Source organism: Lissotriton vulgaris, chromosome 2_1 (genome assembly GCF_964263255.1).
Source record: "Lissotriton vulgaris chromosome 2_1, aLisVul1.2, whole genome shotgun sequence".
Classification (NCBI taxonomy): Eukaryota; Metazoa; Chordata; class Amphibia; order Caudata; family Salamandridae; genus Lissotriton; species Lissotriton vulgaris.
This window is the reverse complement of record NC_141687.1, coordinates 1,964,684,540-1,964,708,517: the sequence shown is the minus strand read 5'-3', so window position 1 is coordinate 1,964,708,517 and position 23,978 is coordinate 1,964,684,540. Positions and strand designations below refer to the sequence as shown.

Sequence of the window (23,978 nt, the reverse complement as noted above, 5' to 3'; positions counted from 1 at the left end):
ACCTTCCTTTCTGCCCAAGGTTGTCACGGCCTTCCACATCGGGCAGTCCATCACCTTGCCCACCTTCTTTCCGCCTCCGCATCCCTCGAAAGAGGAAGAGAGGCTCCACCGTCTGGATCCAAAACGTGCGCTCTCCTACTACCTGGACCGCACTCGCCAATTCCGGGTGGATGACCAACTCTTCGTTGGTTACGTGGGCGCGAAGAAGGGAAAGGCTGTACACAAGAGGACCATCTCCAGGTGGATCATCTTGTGCATCCAAGCATGCTACTCCATGGCGAGGAAGGAGCCCCCGGCTGGATTGCGGGCTCACTCCACTCGGGCCACGACAACTGCCCTGGGCCGCGGTGTCCCCCTGCAGGACATCTGTCAGGCAGCCACGTGGGCCTCGCTGCACACGTTCGCAAGACACTACTGCCTGGACAGTCAAGTCCGGAGGGATGGCTTCTTTGGCCGTTCCGTCCTCCAGGACTTTCTGGTGTGATATTGGTTCGCAGACCCACCACCGGGGTTGGTATTGCTGGGGTATCTATTCTAAGGTAAGGAATCTATCACTAACGTGTCTCTTTCAGATGCACAAGTTACTACTTGTGTAACGATATATCTGTAAGAGACATTAGTTAGTGATAGATTCCTTACCGCCCTCCCATCCTCCCCGTTCTGCGAACCGATATTTAGGGTTAAGGTCATCCCCTTTCAGGGCCCTAGTTTCAATGGCACCAGTGTTAGTTCTATCATGGCTCTGCGTATCTGGCGCGGAAAAGCTGTGTTATCAGAACTGACGTCAGCGCGCATGGGCGCCGTCTATATACTCCGATGACGTCATCCCGGCGCTCACGACGCCGACGACGGACGCGGAGCCGCAGACGACGCCTACCAGCGCGCAGGGGTATTGCTACGCAAAAATTTCCGGATCCAGTCTGACGCCTGGGGATATTCTAAGGTAAGGAATCTATCACTAACTAATGTCTCTTACAGATATATCGTTACACAAGTAGTAACTTGTGCAGCACTCCTTGTCACTAATCCTAGTTACTCCCACGTGGGCCCGTCAACACTGGTTCACAACCTTGTTGGAATTATCAGTAATTCCTCACCAAAAACTGTACCTTTCCCACAAGTCTCTCAGACTTATGGAGAGATAAGGCATCCAGGTCCCTCCCAGTCCCCTCAACCTTGCGATCTGGCACCTGAAGTCCTAGAGTTTGGCTACATCAACCTTCCGCCAGACTGTACGAATGTCATCAAAGAGTTTAGACGCCCTACCACAAGAGCATGCTATGCGGCAAAGTGGAAGAGATTTGTTATTTATTGTAATAATAAATCAATCCACTAGATGCTTCTATACAGAACATAATTTGTTATTTGCTACACCTACAGCCTTCTAATTTAGCGTACACATGTATACGCTTACATCTTGCCACAATAGCTGCATACCTACAAAACCGACAGCATTTGCCTCTGTTCAGAGTGCTTGCTATTAAAGCTTTCATGGAAGGACTTAAAAGAATCATTCCTCCTAGACTTCCACCCTCTCCAGAATGGAACCTAAACATAGTTTTTACAAGACTCATGGGTCCACCCTTTGAACCATTGCACACATGTGAACTACAATTTCTCTCATGGAAGGTAGCCTTCCTTATCACCATCACCTCTCTAAGAAGAGTGGGTGAGCTCCAGGCACTAACTATACAAGAACCATTTTTGCAAATACACCAAAACAAAGTGGTCCATACGACTAATCCAAAATTTTTACCCAAAGTTGTCTCTGCTTTTCACATCAACCAGTCTGTTGAGTTGCCTGTATTCTTCCCTCAACCAGACTCTGTGTCAGATCGTGCTCTTCACACACCAGATGTCAAAAGAGCTTCGCTATATTACATAGAAAGGACAAAACCCAAGCAAGTTTTTGTTGCTTTTGCGCCACCACATAAAAGCAATCCCATATCAAAAAGGGGTTTTGCATGGTGGATAGTTAAGTGTATTCAAATATGTTACACCAAAGCCAAGCGCACATTACCAGTTCTCCCTAGAGCACACTCTACAGGCAAACTAGGGGCTTCTATGCCATTCTTGGGGAATATACACTTAGATGACATCTGCAAAGCTGCAACATGGTCCACACCACACACTTTCACAAAACACTATTGTGTAGATGTGATAGCAAGATCGCAAGACAACAAGCTAGTGTGGAGCAGGCAGTTTTAAGAACACTATTTCAGACCACTGCAACAGCTACAGGTTAGCCACCGCTTTGGGAGATAACTGCTGTATAGTCTGTGCTAAAGCATATGATCTACATCTTATATGCCTCGAACGGAAAATGCTACTTACCCAGTATGCATCTGTTCTTGGCATATAGAGCTGTAGAATCATATGCGCCCACCGGCTTCCACGGGTACCTTTACCTGTTGCAGTACTATCTTACTTAGATACGATATACATGGATATCTCGTTTACTACTCTTATTAACTCCATCATCCCCATTTACAGTAAAACAATCTGGGGATGGAGTAAATGCAAATGTGCACTATCACCTAAAAGGAGGAGCCACCTACCTTGTGACTGGAAAGACCTCTTAGAAGAACAAGCATTAGAAATGCAATAGGTCTCGCAGCATTAGAGTTAGTGCTTTTAGAATTGTTTATGGGTTTTTTTGTAAATCTTTAGCATTTTTGTTTCCTTTAGCCAATGCTAAAGAATTTTAAAAAAAAGCCATAAACATTTCTAAAAGCTCTAACTCAAATTCTCCGAGACCTATTGCATTGGAAATGCAATAGGTCTCGCAGTAGGAAAGTTTGAGCTATAGGTGTTATTTATTTTTTTGTTTTTTATTTATGTGTTGTTTTTTCTAAATAGCTAAATTAATAGCTTTCTTCTTTACAAAGCCAATAGTTATAATTTTTGTAAATGTGACACCTCTAGCATTTGTAAAGCAACATGTTTTGTATTAACGGGACTTATATGTGACTTATATGTATTGATATTAAAAAAAATCAATGGCTTTAAAAAACAATTAATAATTAATACGTAAATAAAATGGATTTTATTTTATATTGCCAATAGCTTAAAGTTTATTAAATATATTTAGTGAAGATGCTGTGGTTGCGCTGAGTGAGGGTGAGTGAGGGTGAGTGAGGGTGAGTGAGGGTGAGGGTAAGTGAGGGTGAGTGAGAGTGAGGGTGAGTGAGGGGTTGAGGGTGAGTGAGGGTGAGGGGTTGAGGGTGGGTGAGGGGTTGAGGGTGAGTGAGGGTGAGGGGTTGAGGGTGAGTGAGGGTGAGGGTGAGTGAGGGTGAGTGAAGGTGGGTGAGGGTGAGTGAGGGTGAAGGTGGGTGAGGGTGAGTGAGGGTGGGTGAGTGTGAGTGTGAGTGAGTGTGAGTGAGTGTGAGTGAGGGTGAGTGTGGGTGAGTGTGGGTGAGTGTGGGTGAGTGTGGGTGAGGGGTTGAGGGTGAGTGAGGGTGAGGGGTTGAGGGTGAGTGAGGGTGAGTGAGGGTGAGGGGTTGAGGGTGAGGGGTTGAGGGTGAGTGGGGGAGGGTGAGGGTGAGGGGTTGAGGGTGAGTGAGGGTGAGGGGTTGAGGGTGAGTGAGGGTGAGGGGTTGAGGGTGAGTGAGGGTGAGGAGTTGAGGGTGAGTGAGGGTGAGGGTGAGTGAGGGTGGGTGAAGGTGAGTGAGGGTGGGTGAAGGTGAGTGAGGGTGGGTGAAGGTGAGTGAGGGTGGGTGAAGGTGAGTGAGGGTGGGTGAAGGTGAGTGAGGGTGGGTGAGTGTGGGTGAGGGTGAGTGAGGGTGAGGGATTGAGGGTGAGGGGTTGAGGGTGAGTGAGGGTGAGGGGTTGAGGGTGGGTGAGGGGTTGAGGGTGAGTGAGGGTGAGGGGTTGAGGGTGAGTGAGGGTGAGTGAGGGTGAAGGTGGGTGAGGGTGAGTGAGGGTGGGTGAGTGTGAGTGAGGGTGAGTGAGGGTGAGTGAGGGTGAGTGAGGGTGAGTGAGGGTGAGTGTGGGTGAGTGTGGGTGAGTGTGAGTGTGGGTGAGTGTGGGTGAGTGTGGGTGAGTGTGGGTGAGTGTGGGTGAGTGTGGGTGAGGGGTTGAGGGTGAGTGAGGGTGAGGGGTTGAGGGTGAGTGAGGGTGAGGGGTTGAGGGTGAGTGAGGGTGAGGGGTTGAGGGTGAGTGAGGGTGAGGGGTTGAGGGTGAGGGGTTGAGGGTGAGTGAGGGTGAGGGTGAGTGAGGGTGGGTGAAGGTGAGTGAGGGTGGGTGAAGGTGAGTGAGGGTGGGTGAGTGTGGGTGAGGGTGGGTGAGGGTGAGTGAGGGTGAGGGATTGAGGGTGAGGGGTTGAGGGTGAGTGAGGGTGAGGGGTTGAGGGTGGGTGAGGGGTTGAGGGTGAGTGAGGGTGAGGGGTTGAGGGTGAGTGAGGGTGAGGGTGAGTTAGGGTGAGTGAGGGTGAGGGTGAGTGAGGGTGAAGGTGGGTGAGGGTGAGTGAGTGTGAGTGAGGGTGAGTGAGGGTGAGTGAGGGTGAGTGAGGGTGAGTGAGGGTGAGTGAGGGTGAGTGAGGGTGAGTGTGGGTGAGTGTGGGTGAGTGTGGGTGAGTGTGGGTGAGTGTGGGTGAGTGTGGGTGAGTGTGGGTGAGTGTGGGTGAGTGTGGGTGAGTGTGGGTGAGTGAGGGTGAGGGGTTGAGGGTGAGTGAGGGTGAGGGGTTGAGGGTGAGTGAGGGTGAGGGGTTGAGGGTGAGTGAGGGTGAGGGGTTGAGGGTGAGTGAGGGTGAGGGGTTGAGGGTGAGTGAGGGTGAGGGTGAGTGAGGGTGGGTGAAGGTGAGTGAGGGTGGGTGAAGGTGAGTGAGGGTGGGTGAAGGTGAGTGAGGGTGGGTGAAGGTGAGGGTGGGTGAGTGTGGGTGAGTGTGGGTGAGTGTGGGTGAGTGTGGGTGAGTGTGGGTGAGTGTGGGTGAGTGTGGGTGAGTGTGGGTGAGTGTGGGTGAGTGTGGGTGAGGGATTGAGGGTGAGGGGTTGAGGGTGAGTGAGGGTGAGGGGTTGAGGGTGAGTGAGGGTGAGTGAGGGTGAGGGTGAGTGAGGGTGAGGGTGAGTGAGGGTGAGGGGTTGAGGGTGAGTGAGGGTGAGGGTGAGTGAGGGTGAGGGTGAGTGAGGGTGAGGGTGAGTGAGGGTGAGGGTGAGTGAGGGTGAGGGTGAGGGTGAGTGAGGGTGAGGGTGAGTGAGGGTGAGGGTGAGTGAGGGTGAGAGGGTGAGGGTGAGTGAGCTACATCTAATGACTTCAGAGGACTGCTTATAGACTGTTTAAATTACAACCACTGTCGATAGTAAGTACTATTGACCCTGATAACACCCTAATATATGTCCAACGTCACAGTTTGGTAGGACTGGGCCAGACCAATGTATATGTTTCTATAAGTGTAGTCAGGACCATACAAGGGTTAGTTGAATAGCCTTGGCGGAAAACCCTGCTTCATTTTTTCGTATGAAACGATCCAGAGCGCCGCCTCAAATTGACAGGCGAAAGTATGATCTAAACATTACTGACATCTCCATCCTGAGGCGTGGGGTCTATAGCGTGACAGCTCGGTCTACACTTCATGCCCTTGGACGAACGCGGATTGGCTGTTCCGTTCTATGTGTCAGGAGCTCAAGGCTGACAAAACTGATGCTGAACTCCTAAAGGAAGTTTGAGAAAAAATGCGCTTGAGATGAGTAGCAACCAAATCGAAGGCAGGCAGATTTCGCTTCATTGATATCCAGTATCGTTGTTGTCCTGAGCGGCACCCTCGGGGCAACAGAAGCCGCTGCCATTGCTAAATAAAACAATGCAAACAATAGTTTAAAATATGGCGCGCTGAAGGATCTTAAATACAGCCTTTAACCCCTTAATCCTCGCTAATTGTACAAAACACCCACTGTAACGCAAGAGTCGAAGAGCGTTCTGACGTACCTTGCCTCGTAGTTTTTGAAGATGCGTAAGAAGTAGACAGAGGACTAACGCTTCCCCAGGGTAGGGTAACGGGGCGGCCATTTCAGAAGAGAGCGTTTCCGGTCGAGAGGAATGGCAGCTTCTCGGATGGCCACCATACCCTGAAGATTTGCCGTTTGATGGAGAAAGTAAACACAAATTGAGACAGAACACTTTATTGGTCTAAATGGAGGGAGTCTCCCTTCCAATTAGAAAGCCTGCTTGTGCGTGAGCTTGAGGTCCTTTCTAAGCAAGTCTGGTGAAGATATAAAACACTTTATTGCATTTCGGGTTACGTTATTAAGTGGAGAGGTCATTGAGTCGGTACTTGTTTTTCTAGCCTCTCCAGTGCATGTTTTGTTTGCTTCTTTACTTTTGTAGCAGGTAGTAAGATCTGATAATGTACCCCGAAGGACGGCAATAAGAGACTATACAAAAATGCAAATTCAAACAAATCGCCCAGCAAAACGTGTGCTCAAAGTCCTGAAACGCAAATAGATTTTCTGCTTGTGACAGGCCAGCTGTTTCTGTAATTCTTACACTATTACGTGATTATGCATGAAGTAAAAGTTTTGAACGCGACATGGCAGGCAGGGGAGGGGGCGGAGCGGGGGTGTGGGAGGAGTGCGGGAACAGACGGGGAGGAGAGTAGGAGGAGGAGAGTAGAGGAGGCACGGCCTAGCGGCCGTGCAATCAAGAAGTGAGGGGGTGGAGCTGGGGGAGGCTGTGTGAGAGAGTAGGCAAGGCAGGCGGCTGGGGGCATGTGCACGCGCATTTAAGCTCAATGCGCATGCGCATTGAGCTTAAATTTCTCGTGCACTGCAAGGAATCGCCACGATTCCTTGCAAGTTGGGGATAAAGAGTGGATAAGCCACCATAGACTCGCAAGCTCAATGCGCATGCGCATCGACAGGCGAGACCTAAAAACAAAGTGCAAACATCCGGCCCCAAGACTAGATGACGATCTATGCTAAAGCATATGATTCTACCGCTCTATATGCTAAGAACAGATGCATATTGGGTAAGTAGCATTTTCCTTTCTTTTTTCATCCAGCAAATGGGGATGTTTTGGGGAAAAAATGGGTGAAACCCAGATAATATGAATCTGAGAGCATTTGGTTGTTCTATTCAACAGGGTAGTGGGGAACCCATAACAGATTAAGGAATGGAACTGTGTGGCCTCAATATGGTTCAACATTCTCCTACTTTGTATGTAGCACTACTACAATGTTCTAAATACTTGAGAATAAAGACCCTGAATTGCCATCTAATTTCTCTTGAGAAATCGGTGTAATGCAGCAGTCGGTGGTCAGCAGCAAAAAGTTGAGAATAAGGCAGAGACCATACTTCTAATAGCCTGCAGTATTACAGCTACATTTACCAGTGGCATATCCGCTAACCTAAATCCTAAAGAACTTCGAGAAAGAGAGAGGGAAGACAGAGTGTCTAGGTAAGGGGAGGAAGGCTAGTGTTTTTATGATTCATACATGTCATCATTATGAGCAATACTTTGAAAGTGTATTTAATCATTCTTGGAGGTCAAACTATCTGTTTTGTTTTGTTTTCTTTCAAGCCTCTTTCTCCATACTCAATTCTGGGACAGTGACCAAGTGTAATTTTGCTGGTGACCAACAGACAGGTGCTTCCTGGACTGACAATATCATGGCTACGAAAGGTCAAGCAAGTGTTGTTGAGCAGCCCCGAGGGCAAGGAGATGGGGCAGAGGATGATGAATGGGTAAGAATGTTTCAGACTTTAAAAAAATGTTTTTTCCCCTCAAAATAACAGTTTGAATGAAACCATTAAGAACAAAGCACATTTAGTACACCACAGTTACGAGTCACAGGTCTAAAATTAAGTACATGATTTTTATATGAAAAAGAATATCAATTGTATTCATATGGTTCTTCACAAGTGAGGTTTCTACTTTCAGTTATTGTTTCTTTTATTGTATAGAAGTCATAATTAAATAATGCATCCATAAGAGTGCATTGCAGCATTAAGCCCCAGCTCTACCTGACAGTCCTGGCGCTTTAAGCAATGCTGGCCTATGTTGTACCCCCATAGTGTTTCTATTTTAATATCATTTGCGTTAGTAACTTTGAAAAGGCCATATTAAACTTAACTACGTTTTCATTGTTAATGATATGACTGTACCTAAGACCAAAACCGTTACCTACAGCTGAAGACTGTAATCCAGAGCTCTGATATAACAAAGGGATCAACATACGAATATAGATTTGCATTTTTATAAAGTATAGAAACTGTGATCCTTTTGATTTTACCTGCCAGCATTGTTGTAGTTAATAGATGTATACACACAGTAAACCCTAGTAATTGCTAGGAGAGGGACAAGAGGCTACAGGGTATTCAGGGTGAGCTAGCCTCCAAGTACACACACAAAGAAGCTACCCTGAATGAGTGTCTGATTCTAAGGTGGAAAAAGGTGAACTACACCTTCTCCTGTGTGGTGCTGGCCATATCAAAAAATTTGAAGGACTGTCCTCACACCACCAGGTATCCTGCTTCATCATCTGCAGTCCTCGCTCTCTAAAAAGCGCGTTTGATAGCGAGCGGGCCTTCACCTGGAGACAGGGAGGCACTTCTAAAAGTTAAGAGGAGGGGCCCGTGGGAGAAGTGAGTGATTTAAAAATTAATGCAAACTCAAAATGTAATTTATTAGTAGGGTGTTTGCTTAATATTAAAAACTAGGGTTTGGGGACCTGGAGGTTTAGTACCCCATCCCCATTAATGTCGTCAACATGTTTCTGCCAAGTGGCCAGGAGAGTCCATGGCATTCATCAGGACGAGATGTAAGGGCTCCTATGTAGTCTCTAAAGACTAAGATGTATCCACCAGGTAGGTTGAGCTTTGTCAAACTCAACTGAAAGAACTTGAAACCTGTAAAGCAAAGGTTAACAAAGTGCCAAAAGGAGAAGAATCAGACAGACGCTATGCAAATAAACATTATTATGCATGTGGATGTGAACACACGTGTCACTGCAAACGTGGTGCACATGAAAACGAATACTGTGAGTCTAGCTCACAATCTTACCCCAGGTTAGGGTTTGAGATGTCCCATGGGAATCAGAAACTCATTCATGGTAGCTTCTTTTTGTAGTTAGATGGACAATACATTTTGTCAATGTTGTGATGGATTTGGGTTATGAACACCAAGACCTGGAACACCCTCCCCACCCACCTACGGCCACCTAAGACCTGCTGGCCTTCAGAAGACTCCTCAAGACCTGGCTCTTCGAGCTGTAGCAGCACCCCTCCTCCCCCCCCACCAGTGCCTTGAGACCCTCACGGGTATGTAGTGCGCTTTACAAATGACACGATTGATTGATTGATTAACCAAAACATTTGTTTAATTGTGGAGATCATAGGTACTCACAGAGAGTGTCAGAAGTCATTACATACTTCCTGTAGTGTGACTAAGGGTGACATTGATGGTGTAGTGTACTGGTAAGCAGAAAAAAAGTGACTTAAGGACTTTGTCATTGAGCACCTTTATGAGGCTTTATTCCCCTCTGCCCTCATCTAAGTTAGATCTCTGCTCCATTAAAGAGAGATGGATGTTATGGAATTGACTCAGCAATGATCTTATCAATTGACTGTAGTGTGTAATCTGTAAGGAATTAGAATAATATTTTGGGAGGGCAACTGTCCACCTCAATGAATAATCACATTTCTTGTCATGGTGAGCCCTCAAAGTCACTAAGTTAACTGAAACTCAATACACTGTTCGATAGGGCACTGAGCGGACAAGCTTGACTCAGAGCAATGTGTAAAGTGTATATGCAGTACCAAAACAGTACAAAAAGTCCAAAACACCAAACAATGAAAATACTAAATTGATTTTTTTTAAAATGGAGTAAAATTTAATAAGTAGAGTGACACCAAACGACAAAAATCCAATAAGTGGAACTGGAGATATGAATTTTTTAAGTTTTTACTAAAAATAGCACCAAAAAGCATAAAGTGCCAATGGTTCTCAATGCTCATGGCAGATGGTGACCTAGGCATTATTTGAAGCTCACTGCAATGGTGCCCTGATTGGATACATCAACCAGGTTTGGCCTGGACAGAGATTTTGCTTCTGGACTTAGTCTTTTTATCCTGATGTCAAATTCCTTCAGCAGGCTGTAACTGAAGTTTTCACAAAGTTGAATAGGCATTGAATGAGTTGCTGCGGAAGCCATTGGTTTTAGCTGGAAAAGCTCTAATTGGGAGAAATTAAAATTTCGTGCGTATAGATGCCCTCTCACTGATCAGATACTTCTGGTGCTTTTGCATGGTCAAGATTTTTACTGTCTATTTTTCGGATCACTGAATCCTTAAGCGAGACAAGGCTGCGGCTCTATCCGATGTTGAGTATCAACAAGGCCAGATATCATTTGCTGAATGTTCCCTTAATCTGATTTGCTACTGCGGAGAAGCTCTGGGCAGGAAAAATCTGATTTCTGACTCCAGCATGGTTGTGCCTTGGTCAGATAGGCGAGGGTGGTTTGTCCTGGTCCTTCGGAGGTCTGGGAGTCTAATGGTTGTTAGGCAGACGGGCTGAGGGATTCAAAAGGGATCCAGAGACGTGGGGCGAGTGGCGGTGAGTAAGCAGTGGCAGGGCTTACAGCTGCTTTGCGCGCAGGTACTGGGTTTTAATCAGCGGTCGCGCTGGGTTTTTAACTACGGACTGTGTTGTACTGCAATATTTTTAATTTAATTCCCTGTTTGTTTTTCGGTGGCATTCGTGGCGGTGATTCCGCCGGGGTCAAGTCCTAGTGGGCTGTTGATCCGTTAACCCCCCCGCATCCCCCCCGTATTACCCGACTCACCGGACGCATTTGGGGTGACTGTCTTGTCTTCCCTCCTCCACGCCTCGGTCCGACAGGGTGGCTAGCACCATTGAGCGGAGGGCGTGGAGGTGAGAGACAGTCACTTCCGCTTCCGCTTCCGCCTGTGAGTGACCGGTCAGCGGTCTAGTGGTTGTTAGGCAGACGGGCTGAGGGATTCAAAAGGAGGATGTCCATTCGGAAGCGCAGCGGACGAGCGCAGCGGGCGCGACGAAGGCGCGCCGAAGTGTCGCCAAAGTCGAGCCCGTCTGCGCCCGTCCGCGGCCGACAGCGGGCTGGGGCTGGAACCCCTGGTCCGGTTGGTAAAATCTGCTGGGACAGGGAGCAGCTCCTCAGCCTACGGCCGGTGATTCCATGCCCCTGCTTGCATGGTATGTCAGGTGAGGATAAGGAGTGTGGCCAATGCCGGTATCGTTTCACTACCGGGCCGGATACCATCGAGGAGTGTGCCGCGCTACTATGCGGACTTCTCAATGTGAGGTCGCTGTGTAAGCACAGACTCGATATTTTCGAGCTGCTCACAGAGAGAAAGTTTGATCTTCTGTTCCTCACGGAAACGTGGTTAGATCAGTTTTCCGACTCTGATATCATCGAGGCCATGCCTGAGAATTATTCCATGGTCAGGCAGGACAGGCCTGTGGGGAAGGGAGGAGGAATAGCGATCCTTTTTAAGAAAAATCTTGAATGCACACTGGAGCCCACCCCGGTTGCAGAGAGTGAGGCAGGCACTTTTACCGTACATACTCATGGGGGGACGGTGATTAAAGGCTATTTGGTCTACCGACCTCCTGGGCCTTGCACCAAGTTTAGAGAGAGCCTGGTAGAGAGTCTTACCGAGGCAACGCTACGCAGGGACAAATTTCTTCTACTGGGAGATTTGAATCTCCACCTTAACAGCCCAGAGGACAAAGGAGCGGAGCAGTTTTGTAGGGACATCCAAGCACTTCAGCTTGAACTCAAGCTCTCTCGTCCCACGCACCGCCAAGGACATTTACTGGATCCGGTGTTTGCTAACTGGGGAGGGGTGCAAGTCTCTACAATTGAGCCGATTCCCTGGACAGATCACTCTCTGGTGGCATTCTCGATAAATAATATAAAACCAATAAAGTGTAGTCAGGCACCCCTGAACTATTCCCGTAGGAAGTGGGCCAAATTCTCCTTAGAGGATTTTAATCTAGCACTGACAAGGGAAGGTCAGCCTGGAGGTGCGGACATTGAATCGGCTGTGTTCAACCTGAATAGGCGCATTACCGAGGCGCTAGATCAGACAGCGCCACTCTGCCGTACATCTGAGGGCGGCCGCAAGGAAAGATCTGCTCCCTGGTTTAACGGAGAGCTGCGGCGGACAAAGGCTGAGTGTAAGCGTGCTGAACGAGCCTGGAGGGTATCTTATGATGCTAATGCCAGGGAATCGTTCTTGGCGAAGAGGCGGCTGCATCACAGACTGATCAAAAAGTCGAAGGCTGCCTTTTATGCAGGGAAAATTCTAGGGGCAAAAAACTCTGCTAAAGAGCTCTTCTGTATCTACAAGTCACTGACTACAATCGACTCGTCCGCTGACCCGAAGAGCTGTTCGGTTGAAACATGTGACCGCATCGCCAACTATTTTTCCACCAAAGTCGAGAAAATCTACTCGACCTTCCCCAATCCGCCTCCCACGGGGGCTGAGTTTGAAACCACGGCAGTGGGGATGGAGATTCTGGGATCTCTCACAAATTTCATCACGCCACCCCCTGAGGAACTGGTCAGGACGTGCCTCTCGGTAAAATCTGGCTCCCCTATGGACCCGGTGTCTCCTAAGCGGTTGGGGGACAGCCTGAGTGTCCTGGAGCCTTACATTAGGCACGTCTTGGATATCTCCTTTAAATCGGGCATGCTTCCTGAGGGGTGGAAACAGGCGGTGGTACTCCCCCTTCGAAAGAAGTCTCACATTGGTTTTGAGGTGTTGGAAAATCTGAGGCCCATCTCACTCCTACCGTTTTTGTCCAAAGTGGCTGAGAAGGTAGTGAACACCCAAATCATGAAGCATGTAGAGGAGGTGGGTTTGCTCCATGACACGCAGTTTGGTTTCAGGCCGCGTCATTCCACAGAGTCCGCCCTTCTCATGGCAACCGAACATTTGAGACAGGGCGTAGACGAGGGGCAAACCATGGCCTTGATCCTGCTTGACCTCAGCGCGGCGTTCGACACTGTAGCACATTCCACCTTGCTGCAGTGTCTGAGCAAAGGTGGTATCGCCGGTACCGCGCTGAGGTGGATCCAGTCCTTCCTTACAGGAAGGAGCTTTCAAGTGAGGCAGGGGGACCATTACTCTAAAGGGGTACCTTTGGGCCAGGGCGTGCCTCAGGGCTCGTCCCTGAGCCCGACCCTTTTCAACTTGTATGTGGCACCTGTCGCATCGATAGTGGAGAGCCATGGCCTCCAATTGGTAACCTACGCTGACGACACGCAGCTGGTCATCTCCCTGTCGCACGCGCCCTGTCTTGCTGCAGATGGCTTCCAATCGTGCATGAAAGATCTTGCCGATTGGATGGCCAAGAATTGTTTGAAGCTAAACGGCAGCAAGACAGAGGTGCTGGTGGTAGGGAGGGCCCAGTCAGCCTGGTCGTCAGCCTGGTGGCCATCCTGTCTTGGACCAACTCCTGCCCCTTGTCAGGAGGCCAAAAACCTGGGCGTCTGGTTCGATGCGGCTCTGACCTTCGGGCCTCAGATCAATCGGGTGGTAGGAGTTTGCTTTGGGGTCCTGAAGAGGCTAAGGAAAGTTCTCGACCTTCTGCCAGTGGAAGCCCGCCAAACCTTGGTGCATGCCCTGGTGACCGCAAGGCTAGACTATGGGAACCTGCTGTACCTTGGGGCACCGATTAAAAGTGTGGCACGCCTTCAGGTGCTGCAGAACGCGGCGGCACGCCTGATTCTTAGGCTGCCCAGAAGGGCGCCCTCGAAGCTGGCACTCCAAAAATTACACTGGCTTCCAGTAAAGAGCAGAGTTGTGTACAAAGCCCTCTGCACATGTCATCGGATTCTGCAGGATAGGGCGCCCCGACCTCTGCAGAAACTGATCGAAGCCTATGAACCATCTAGAGTGCTCAGATCTGCGGGAGGAGGACTACTGAGGACTCCCAGGATAAAGAAAGCCCGTATGGGAGGTAGGTCCTTCAGGCACCTGGCCCCCAACTACTGGAACAAACTCCCAGTGGACCTTCGCCTGGAGCCAGTGGAAATGAAGTTCCGAGCTAAGCTAAAAACTCACCTCTTTTCTAGATAATCCTGATCTGCCAGCACTGTTTTCCCGGTCTTATGTTTTTCTCACTGTCAGCGCGGGGACACGCCGGTGCGCGTAACTCAGCGCTCTACAAATGCCCCTATTATTATTATTATTATTAAAATGTCCCAAGTTTTTATTCATGGTAGGAGAAGTATAGTTAGACACAGTCAAGGGTCCCAGGACCTCGGGAAAAGAACTTTGGAGGGAGAGGGAGAACAAGAGGGAGCAGATACAGCCGTTCAGGGCTCCTCTTAGGTTACAGATAGCAAGGCCAGGTATTCTGTAATTTCTCAAGTCATGACAGTGTTCACTAGAGGTTACTTTGAGATGCCACATTTATGCCCCCTCCCTAACCAGATGGGGTCAACGTTCCCAGGGGTTATCCCACCCACTATCCAGCAGTTTCTGTTTGTCCTACTGCACATAATCTCACAGTGCCCCACACTTCCAAAATGTAAGAGAGGGAAACCCTTCTCCCCTCAAGGGGAACTTCTCTGCCACCCAATAGTATTGCCGGGGTGATGAGCTGTCTCCTTCTCTGTTGTCACTTCAAACCAGTTCTGTGAGCAGCCTTCCCACAGCTGATATTAGTGCCTGCATGACTCGGAGGACACACTCTTGAGACATTCAAGATGTTGCATAACATTTGCTTGTGACTGGGGAGGCCCCTTTGAAGTAAAGCAAGTTCCTGAATTCAGTCCGATTGGTTTCCTCCTAGAGGAAAAGAAAACATATCCCCTCAATCGAGCAATTGTCTCTGGTCTTCAAGCAATTTACATTCCTCATCAGGGCTAATCACCCATTGGGCTGCTGCTGAAGATATAATGGAGATTAGCCTCCAGGAGCTGCAGGAAGGAAAAAGGTAACTTTCCAAAAGTTACTATTCCTTAACATGTATTAAAAATCCACGTCATTGTTAATTCGGGCTTGTAATGAATATTGATAAAAGAGGTTTTATTATATTTCTAGCTGATGTCAATCCATAGATAGCAGAAGTAATATTTAATCCTACTTCCCATTGTTTGTATGTTGCCAGCCAGAGCCTTCTTAAAGTGAAAATAACTTTTGGGTGCTAGTCACTGTAAAGACGTGATCACGTTAACTTTCTACATGTTCTACATTTAAATACCATGCACTCTACCTTGTGGGCTGCAAGTGGCATTTAACTTTCAGAACCGTGGTGCACTTTCTAATATATATGCTAGGGACTAAAAGGCAAGTTAAATGTGCCAATTAGGAATAAGCCAAATGAAAAATTTATTTTGAAATTTTCATACAGCGCCAACATGACCTCCAAGGGTATCAGAGCGCTTTACAGATTATGCATCACAAAGGGTATAAGCAAACAAAACAGAATAAACAAGGCGACAAATTCAACGTCTAAAATTGTCCAACATTCTTGTGCGGGAAAAGCAAACACAACAGAATCAACAAAGCGCCAACATCACAGTCTGGAATTGTCCGACATATTCCTGAACCAGGTGGCTGGGCCAAAGCAACTGTTATGGACCCGGAATCAGATGAAGGGGCCAGGCTAAGGCAGAAATGTCTTAATCAGGTACCCTTAGACTTCTTTTTTTGAAGAAGACAGTGGAAGTGTTCACCCTGACTTCAGGGGGAAGGGAGTTCCAGATCCTCAGAGCCATCCCTGAGAAGGCTCGGTTATAGGTCTTTTTTTACTTGAATTTTAGTGGTTTAAGCAAAAGGGTACTGGTGGTTCTGGAGGCTCTAGAACCACAGGAGAGCTCCAGTTTCTACGTGAGGTACAGTGGGGTCTTAAAGTGGATGGCTTTGTGAGCCATGCATGCAATTTATAACTGTATCGGGCCGAGAGTTTAGGATGATTGTTAACTTGGGACTGGATGAGTTCAAACAGTTTTTTTGGACTTTTTTTGCTTGATCTAGTTGAGTTCTGAAGAAGGTGGTCTTCGAGCATCTGATGTTTTTATTGTATATGCTTCGCAAGGATCTCAAGTGACAAAGATGTTCAAGGGAGAGTTACGATAGCCACTTCCTTTCTGCAAGTCTTTTTTCAGCATTAATACTATTGTTGAACCATGGTTTGGAGAGTTTAGAGGACACTCTTTTAAGAGTCAAGTACATTAAGCATTGCGTGATTATAGTGGGCCGTAAGTTCATGGACATCGACATGTTCATGGGGGGTGGCGGAGGTGGTCAAGATGTTATCCCAGAGTGCTGTCAGGTCTTGAGATTCGATTTTCCATAAACATCTTTTGAACTGTTTTGGGTTCTTAAGTTGGGATCTGCTTGCTCTTACCGATTCAAGGTCGAGGAAGGTGATGCAATAGTGGTCTGTCCAATCACATGGGAGGATTGACTCCAAGAGAAAAGAGTTGGGCTTACCAATGACAAGATCTAAAGTGGCTCCTTTGATATGCGTAGGGCCATATTTGGATAAGGTTACGCTCAAGAAGGAAGGATTTAAGGCTATTGACCATCACATTGTTTACATCATTCCAGTGGAGGTTGAATTCTCCCAGAAAGACCTGAGTGCCCTGGAAATCCACGTTGGCCGGAATAATGTCCATGATCTGTTCTGTGAAGGGAATGTTGTCACAAGGGGGGTGGTAGATTGTGTGCAGTTTGCATGAATGATTGTTGCCTCCAGTCACATCAAGGTATTCACAAGATGGCAGGAGGTCGGCATGAATGACTTTCACTGTTAGATCACTACTGATGTAAGCATTCGATGCCTCCCCCTTGACCACTAGTTCTGTTCAACCTAATGATGTCAAAGTTGGGAGGCATTAAAAGGTCCAAGATGGGAGCGGCTGCGTCCTTTACCCAGGTTTCCGTCAACATTACAAGGTCAAGATCCAGGACAAGAATGAGATCGACAATATCCGCAACGTGTTTAACAGCCGATCTGCACTTTAGGAGCACACATTTGAGACTAACCTGGGTGTCCGTTGGTGGAGGTAGAGTGGTGGTGACTATCATGAGGTTGTTCTCATTTAACGTTCTGGTGTTTGTCCTAGATTCCTTGAGTGGGTCAGTGGGGATTGATTCAATTAGATGCAGGTTTGATGGGGTGGAGGGAAGTGCCAGATCATATGAAAGTAGGAGAGAATGAATATCACTATCAGACAGGGAGGTTCTACATCTAGAGGGGCGAGAGGAGTCATTAGGGTGTGGAGCAGAGGCCCACCTATGAGGTGTGTGGGTGGTGTGGGATGGGGTTCGCCTAGGATAGGGAGGGGCAGGGAACCAGATACAACTGCAGTCTGGGAGCGAGCTTAGCTGGAGATTGATCATAATGGAGCGGCTTAGTCTGGAATTAACTATCAGATCCTCAGTGATGTGTGATAGGCTACGAACATCTGCTTAAGTTGTTGTGGTCAGAGTGCAATCTCGTTAAGTTGGGCTTCCAATGAAGTGTGTAAATGGGGATGTGAGGCTAGGTCCGGGGGACCCTGCGTTGGAGGTTAGCTAGTGGGGGAAGGGAAAAGTAGGGCAGGTGGCTAGTGAGTGGGCCCTGGGGCAGGGGATTCTAGGAAATGGAACTGCGTGTTTGGAGGGATTTGTAGGATAGGGGAGGAGAGGACGGACAGCTGGTGACACTTGCCCGCCTGTCAGACCAGGTCACGATTGATGGATGGGCTGGGGGAAAGGATCCTGGGGAGATTCCGTGCAGCGTTCTGAGCAGTGGAGCTTGGGGAGTTAGATTCAGCTAACCGTGAGGAGGGATAAGCATGTTGACTCTTGTGATGACTGTGCTGTCGCCGCTCATTCACAACAGGCAATGCAGTGGAATTGTTATTCCCAATAGAGGTCGCTAGAGGGGGGCCCTTATGAACAGATGTATGGTTAGCGGTTGGTGGTGGAGAGGTGGGAGATAGAATTTCCACGTTCTTGGGAACCATTGAGGTGCCGCCCCTCCAAGGGTGGCGCCACTGAAGTTGGCGACTGACTTCATGATGGTGAAGAAAAAGTTGTCAAACACCATTAGATTGTGGTCAGAGCCTTGGATAAGGATGGTTCCGTTTTTGTAAAGTGAGATTGTGGCATCAGCTCTATAGGCTGAGGAGGGTGCAACTATAACTCTGAGACCATGAGGAGTTTTAAGGCAAGTTGAGATCTTGAGAAGAGAGTAAATGGCCTTCCGCCAGTTAGCGTGCTGTTTAGTGTAGAAGATGAGATAATTTATAGTAACACCCTTATTGATGGAGAAGAAGGGGTCTGATGGGGTTTCTGGCTGGGTTTTAAGTATCTATGTTTGAAGATTTTTGCAGCATTTTTTGAAAGGTTTGGGGATATATGATTCGGAAATCATTCTGGCCAGCAGGCTAAGTGTGGCAGGGTATGCTCAGACTTGAGTCCCTTGCTCACTTTGCCACTGGATTCAAGCAAGCCAGGCTGAAGACGGCTGGAATGCCAGAAACCGGTACTCAGAAGCATGTTTCCGGTCCAGGGAAGACATGGCTTGGCAGTTCGGGCTGGACTGTTCCCATGAGGCACAGGGTCAGACTGATTTGCATATAGCCATGTCTGAACTGGGGTGGCAGAGTGGGCTAAAGAACAGTGATGGATTAAACCCAGATCTTTTGACTGGGTGTGAGTGTTTGATTGATTCAGATGCTCCGTCCATCACCACCCCCTTTTGTACCGGAGATATTGAAGAGGGAAGGCAAAATGGGAAACTTCCTTTCACAATTCATGAGGGGATGGCCTAGGTGGTGCAATAGCTTGGAGGAGACACAGCTTATTCCTCCCATTATATATCCCTGACCATGATTAAGACAGATGCCAAAGTAATTTGTAAACTCCTGGCTGAGAGATTGCGTGTAGTGGTGTTTTAAAAAAAAACTTTATTAACTTTTTCTTAATAACAACAAGACTTAATTCCATTTGGTACATTTGGCAGAATTGGCAATAGTCAAGCACAGAATACAATATTACAGTCTGTCAAGCTAGCTTAAGTCCTGCATTTTCTACTTTCCACTAGAACATCCAATGTTCACATCATAAAGTAGCCTTCAGTTCTACCTTGCTCATAGCTTGTCATGGATTACAACCACCTTTCTCCTCCTCCACTCGCTCTCTCAGTAGTTACTGGCAAACAACCCGTCTGACCTTCGTGTTGCTGGCTAGTAACATTTCACCGCCACCCTTACCCTGTAGTAACAGTACCTTCTTCCCCTTGTGCAGAAGTGTCCTCGCTTTCAATCTCATCATCCATAGTCGCTAGGTATGTCATGTACTATGCCCAGAAATGTTTGGGGTGACTGCGCGAGGGGAGAACTTCGCTATAGCACTCAGTCGGTGTGCTGCAGTACATCATGTCCCTAGACCATTGCTTTCCAAACTATGTGTCGCGACACATTACTGTGTCGCGACCCATATGTAGGTGTGTCGCATCGGCAGTCGAGCTGCAGGGGCTCTTAGAAGGGGCGAAGCAACAACAAAGCCCCATTAACATGCACAAGGTCTTTAACGACCTGTGAAGTGGTCGGGTGCGGCTGTGAGCGGTACCCGGCTGCCACACATGACGGGGGGGGGGGGTCCTGCTGACAGAGCGGGAAGTTTGTGAAAAAGGCAGGAGGCTCCTGATTTAAGGGACTCGTGCGCTGGCCTCGCAGCGCTGCCTGCTGCTCGGACCGGCTTGCCAGCGTTATGCCTGTAATTATGGCTTCTGCCCGAGGCAAATTGAATTCTTGCCGAGCCTGGGAGAGTGGCAGTCACAGAGTCAGTGACTGACCCTCTTGTTCAGCGTCCGCTAGTATGCACTATGTTCGTGTCCTGATTAGACTGGGCAGCCTGAACTTAGGGTGGCACACCGAAATGATTGCCGCCCGTGGTGGTCAGTGGCTCGTGACCTGAAGAGCCTGGCTGCTGCCTTGCAAGCGATGGGCTGCGATGTGGAGACAGAAGGTAAAAGGCAGCACATGCAGCAGTCACCGCAAGTTTAGCCCCATTGCCGCTTTTACGTGCTTTCAGTTCCCCAGTTTCCCCGTGTGGGTTAAGAGATGGATAAAGTGGTTCTGGGAGGGCGGAAGGTTCACAGTCCCAACAGCACCGCATCTTAGCCTGCAAAATATATTTTACTAAACAACTTCACGCCGCCCCCTCCCCTTGGCCTCCGCACAACACTGCATCTGAAGGTAATGGCCCTTAAGCTGGTTGGTCACTGTAACGTGCGCTGATTTTGAGGTGAAGGATAGTTGGTTCCAGAAGCTCAGGCGGTGCCCGGCAAACGGATGGCCCCAGGGTGGACACAGGCTTACCCATTAGATCGGACGCCAGCAGGCACAGACTAGAGCAGGACGTTTACCAGCATGGGGGAGAGAAATCATATGGCTCTCTCCACTTACTACACCCGGTCCCCAGCCTCTCCAGTCTGCCCAGATTACACCGGTCAGATTAATTTGCTGACAAGAACATCAATATTTTACTCGTCTCAGCACATGTGCAGCCTGTGTGTGTGGCGGGGGGGGGGGGGGGGGAGGTGTTCCAGGTGTTTTTGATTTCCCCTCCTAGCCAAGCACCTAGCACTGTTTCTTTTACACAGAGCTGATGAGGAGAATTGGGGTCCAGAGTCTGCAGCTGTGGTGTACCTCTTCGCAAGCTGTTTTTCTTAAACTGGCAATTTGGCATCCATTTATCACAACGAGGACCTCCTGCGAAGTTAATGCACTTGCATTTATGGTGTTTTGCAGCAGTTTTAAGATGTTCTAAAAGACTTTCTCAGTCCTCAAATGGATGTAATTTCTGACATATATATGTTTCCTTTGTCTTCATTACTTGATTTTGCTTGCGAGAAAATGTCACTCATGGTTGCTGAATGTCACTCATAAGTACAATGACATTTTGAACATGTCACACATAAGCAATCTGAAACCTTGGCAGCTATGTAGAAGCTTTCTCATTTACATCATTCTGCACGCTGCAGCTTGTAACCTGAAAACAAAAACCATTCAGTTCAATGTAGAATGCCCCTGTGAGCCATGGGCATGGAGTAGTGCGGGGGAGGGAGTGGGGAGGGGCCCTGCGCACCTGGGCACCTCCAATACAGGAAAATATTAAAACGATTTAAGAATGAAAGGAACATATTTTCCTCTTTGTCACAGACCCTTATGGAACCCACAGAATATGTTGGTCGGGGGAGAGGGAGGTCATGAGACAGAGAGGGAGGGAGTGAGACAGAGAGGGAGTGAGACAGAGAGAGAGTGTGAGACAGAGGGAGACAGACAGGGAGGGAGACAGAGAGAGTGAGACGGAGGGAGAGAGAGAGAGTGAGACGGAGGGAGACAGTCAGAGGGAAAGGGAGTGAGACAGAGAGGGAGTGAGACAGAGAGGGAGTGAGACAGAGGGAGGGAGTGAGACAGAGGGAGGGAGTGAGACAGAGGGAGACAGACAGGGAGTGAGACAGAGAGGGAGGGAGTGAGACAGAGAGGGAGGGAGGGAGACATAGAGGGAGGGAGTGAGACAGAGAGGGAGGAAGACAGCGAGAGAGTGTAAGACAGTGGGAGACAGACAGGGAGGGAGACAGAGAGAGTGAGACAGAGGGAGGAGTGAGACAGAGGGAGTGAGACAGGGAGACAGACAGGGAGGGAGACAGAGAGGGAGGGAGTGAGGCAGAGAGGGAGGGAGTGAGACAGAGAGGGAGGGAGTGAGACAGAGAGGGAGGGAGTGAGACAGAGAGGGAGGAAGACAGAGAGAGAGTGTGAGACAGGGGGAGACAGACAGGGAGGGAGACAGAGAGAGTGAGAAAGAGGGAGAGAGAGAGAGTGAGACGGAGGGAGACAGTCAGAGGGAAAGGGAGTGAGACAGATGGAGTGAGACAGAGGGAGGGTGACAGAGGGAGGGAGTGAGACAGAGGGAGACAGACAGGGAGAAGACAGACAGGGAGGGAGTGAGACAGACAGAGACAGACAGGAAGGGAGACAAAGTGAAACAGAGAGAGTGAGACAGAGGGAGACGGGGGAGAGAGGGAGAGAGAGAGAGAGAGAGAGTGAGATGGAGGGAGACAGTCAGAGGGAGAGGGAGTGAGGCAGAGAGGGAGTGAGGCAGAGAGGGAGTGAGACAGAGAGGGAGGGAGACAGAGAGGGAGGGAGACAGAGAGGGAGGGAGACAGAGAGGGAGGGAGACAGAGGGATTGAGACAGAGAGGGAGGGAGACAGAGGGGGAGGGAGGCGGAGAGAGAGAGTGAGACAGAGGGAGACAGACAGGGAGGGAGACAGAGTGAAACAGAGAGAGTGAGACAGAGGGAGACGGAGGGAGAGAGAGAGAGAGTGAGACGGAGGGAGACAGAGGGAGACAGAGGGAGTGAGACAGAGAGGGAGTGAGAGAGAGAGGGAGGGAGGGTGAGAGTCGGAGAGGGAGGGAGACAGGGGGAGGAAGACAGAGAGGGAGGGAGACAGAGAAGGAGTGAGACAGAGAGGGATTGAGACAGAGAGGGAGGGAGGGAGGGAGACAGTCGGAGGGAGACAGATGGAGGGAGACAGGTGAAGTGAAAGGCCACCTCCGCCACTGATTACCTCACTAGTACCCTTTAACAGTGCCCCTCAAGTCTCTGTGTGTGGCGTGTGTGTTGGGTGTGTGGGGTGTGTGTGTGTGGGATGGGTGTGTGTGGGATGTGTGTGTGGGATGTGTGTGTGGGATGTGTGTGTGTGGGGGGGTGGGGGTGTGTGTTGTGTGTTGGGTGTGTGGGGCTGTGTGTGGGGGGGTTGTGTGTGTGTCGGGTGTGTGTGTGTCTGGGGTGGTGTGTCTGGGGTTGTGTGTGGGGTGGGGTGTGGGTGTGTGTAGAATTTGGGGCCCGTTAGGCTCGCTGCGCTTCCTCGCGTTACCGTGTCCCTGAAAATGTTTTCACAAAAGGGTGTGTCACCAACATGAAAAGTTTGGAAAGCTGTGCCCTAGACCATTCAGTAATAGTGGGGGTCGGGCCCCTTGACCAACGTATTGCAGCTCTGCGCCTGACTATCAGCAGTCCCATGTCTAAGCCGCCTGACCGCTTTCGGCAGAGACTTGGAAAACCCCCGTAAAGCTAGCATGGGATCAGGTGAGAGTCTCATGTCTATAATGTTTCCCAGTTCTTTAAATACCAAGACCCCGAAGTTTGCTATTCTTGGGCATATCCAGGCTAAGTTCAACAAACCTGCGAAATGTTCCTCGCAGTGGTCACATTCTGCTGTGTCCCGCAACCCTTATCTCCATAGCCTCTCGGGCGTATATTAAACCCTATTCAAAAACTTGAAATAAATCAGCCTGTGTCTACAATTGAGGGAAATAGGTTTTGTGCTCTCACAACAGTATCTCCACGTTGCGTCGTCTATGCTCAAGTCAGTTTGCCATGCAAGTCGAGCCTTAGTGTAAAGGTTTTCCCGATATCTCATTGACAGTTTGTAGATGTTAGACACAATTATGGTCGGGGAATCTGTTTTAATCACATATGTGAGAGAGTCTAATTCAGGTGGCTCTGCATGTTCACTGCCTAAGATTTCCGTCAGGGTATGTCTAGTTCTGTAAAACTGGAATTTTTGGAGCATTGTGACAATGTGATCAGTTGGCCTAACCTCGTCCCATTTCTTTGCTGTGCCCTCAGCGAACATCTCCCCTATTGTCTGCACGCCTAAAGAGCCTAGCGCTTCTGTTACCCCTTTATCTTTGCATGGGGGCAGCCAGTTACACCATTCTAACGGAGTCAGCGGGGAATACATTATCGCCCCAGCTTGCAATTTCAGTAGGTGTTGCCAGGCATGTCTAGTCGTGTTAATAGAATCTAGTATCCCAATCCTGCGGTCCGGCGAAGGGAACAGCAGCACAGATAGAGGGAATGGTGACGCCATTATCTTCTCTATCTGTAAATGTGGTGTATCAGGTAAACCATGCATCCAGTGGTATACGTGAGTGCTTTGCGGTGCTCTATAATATAGGTCGAGGTCTGGGGCACCTAGGCCCCC

At 48.9% G+C, this 23,978-nt stretch overlaps 1 protein-coding gene across 1 annotated transcript in view; it reads left to right on the top strand.

Annotated features, from left to right (window-relative positions):
• Positions 1-23,978, top strand: part of ARPIN (actin related protein 2/3 complex inhibitor) — a 193,449-nt gene that overhangs the window by 146,614 nt on the left and 22,857 nt on the right. The window contains exon 5 of the mRNA XM_086958156.1: positions 7,514-7,677. Coding sequence (XP_086814282.1) covers positions 7,514-7,677 — 164 coding nt within the window. The remainder of the gene's footprint in view (positions 1-7,513; positions 7,678-23,978) is intronic.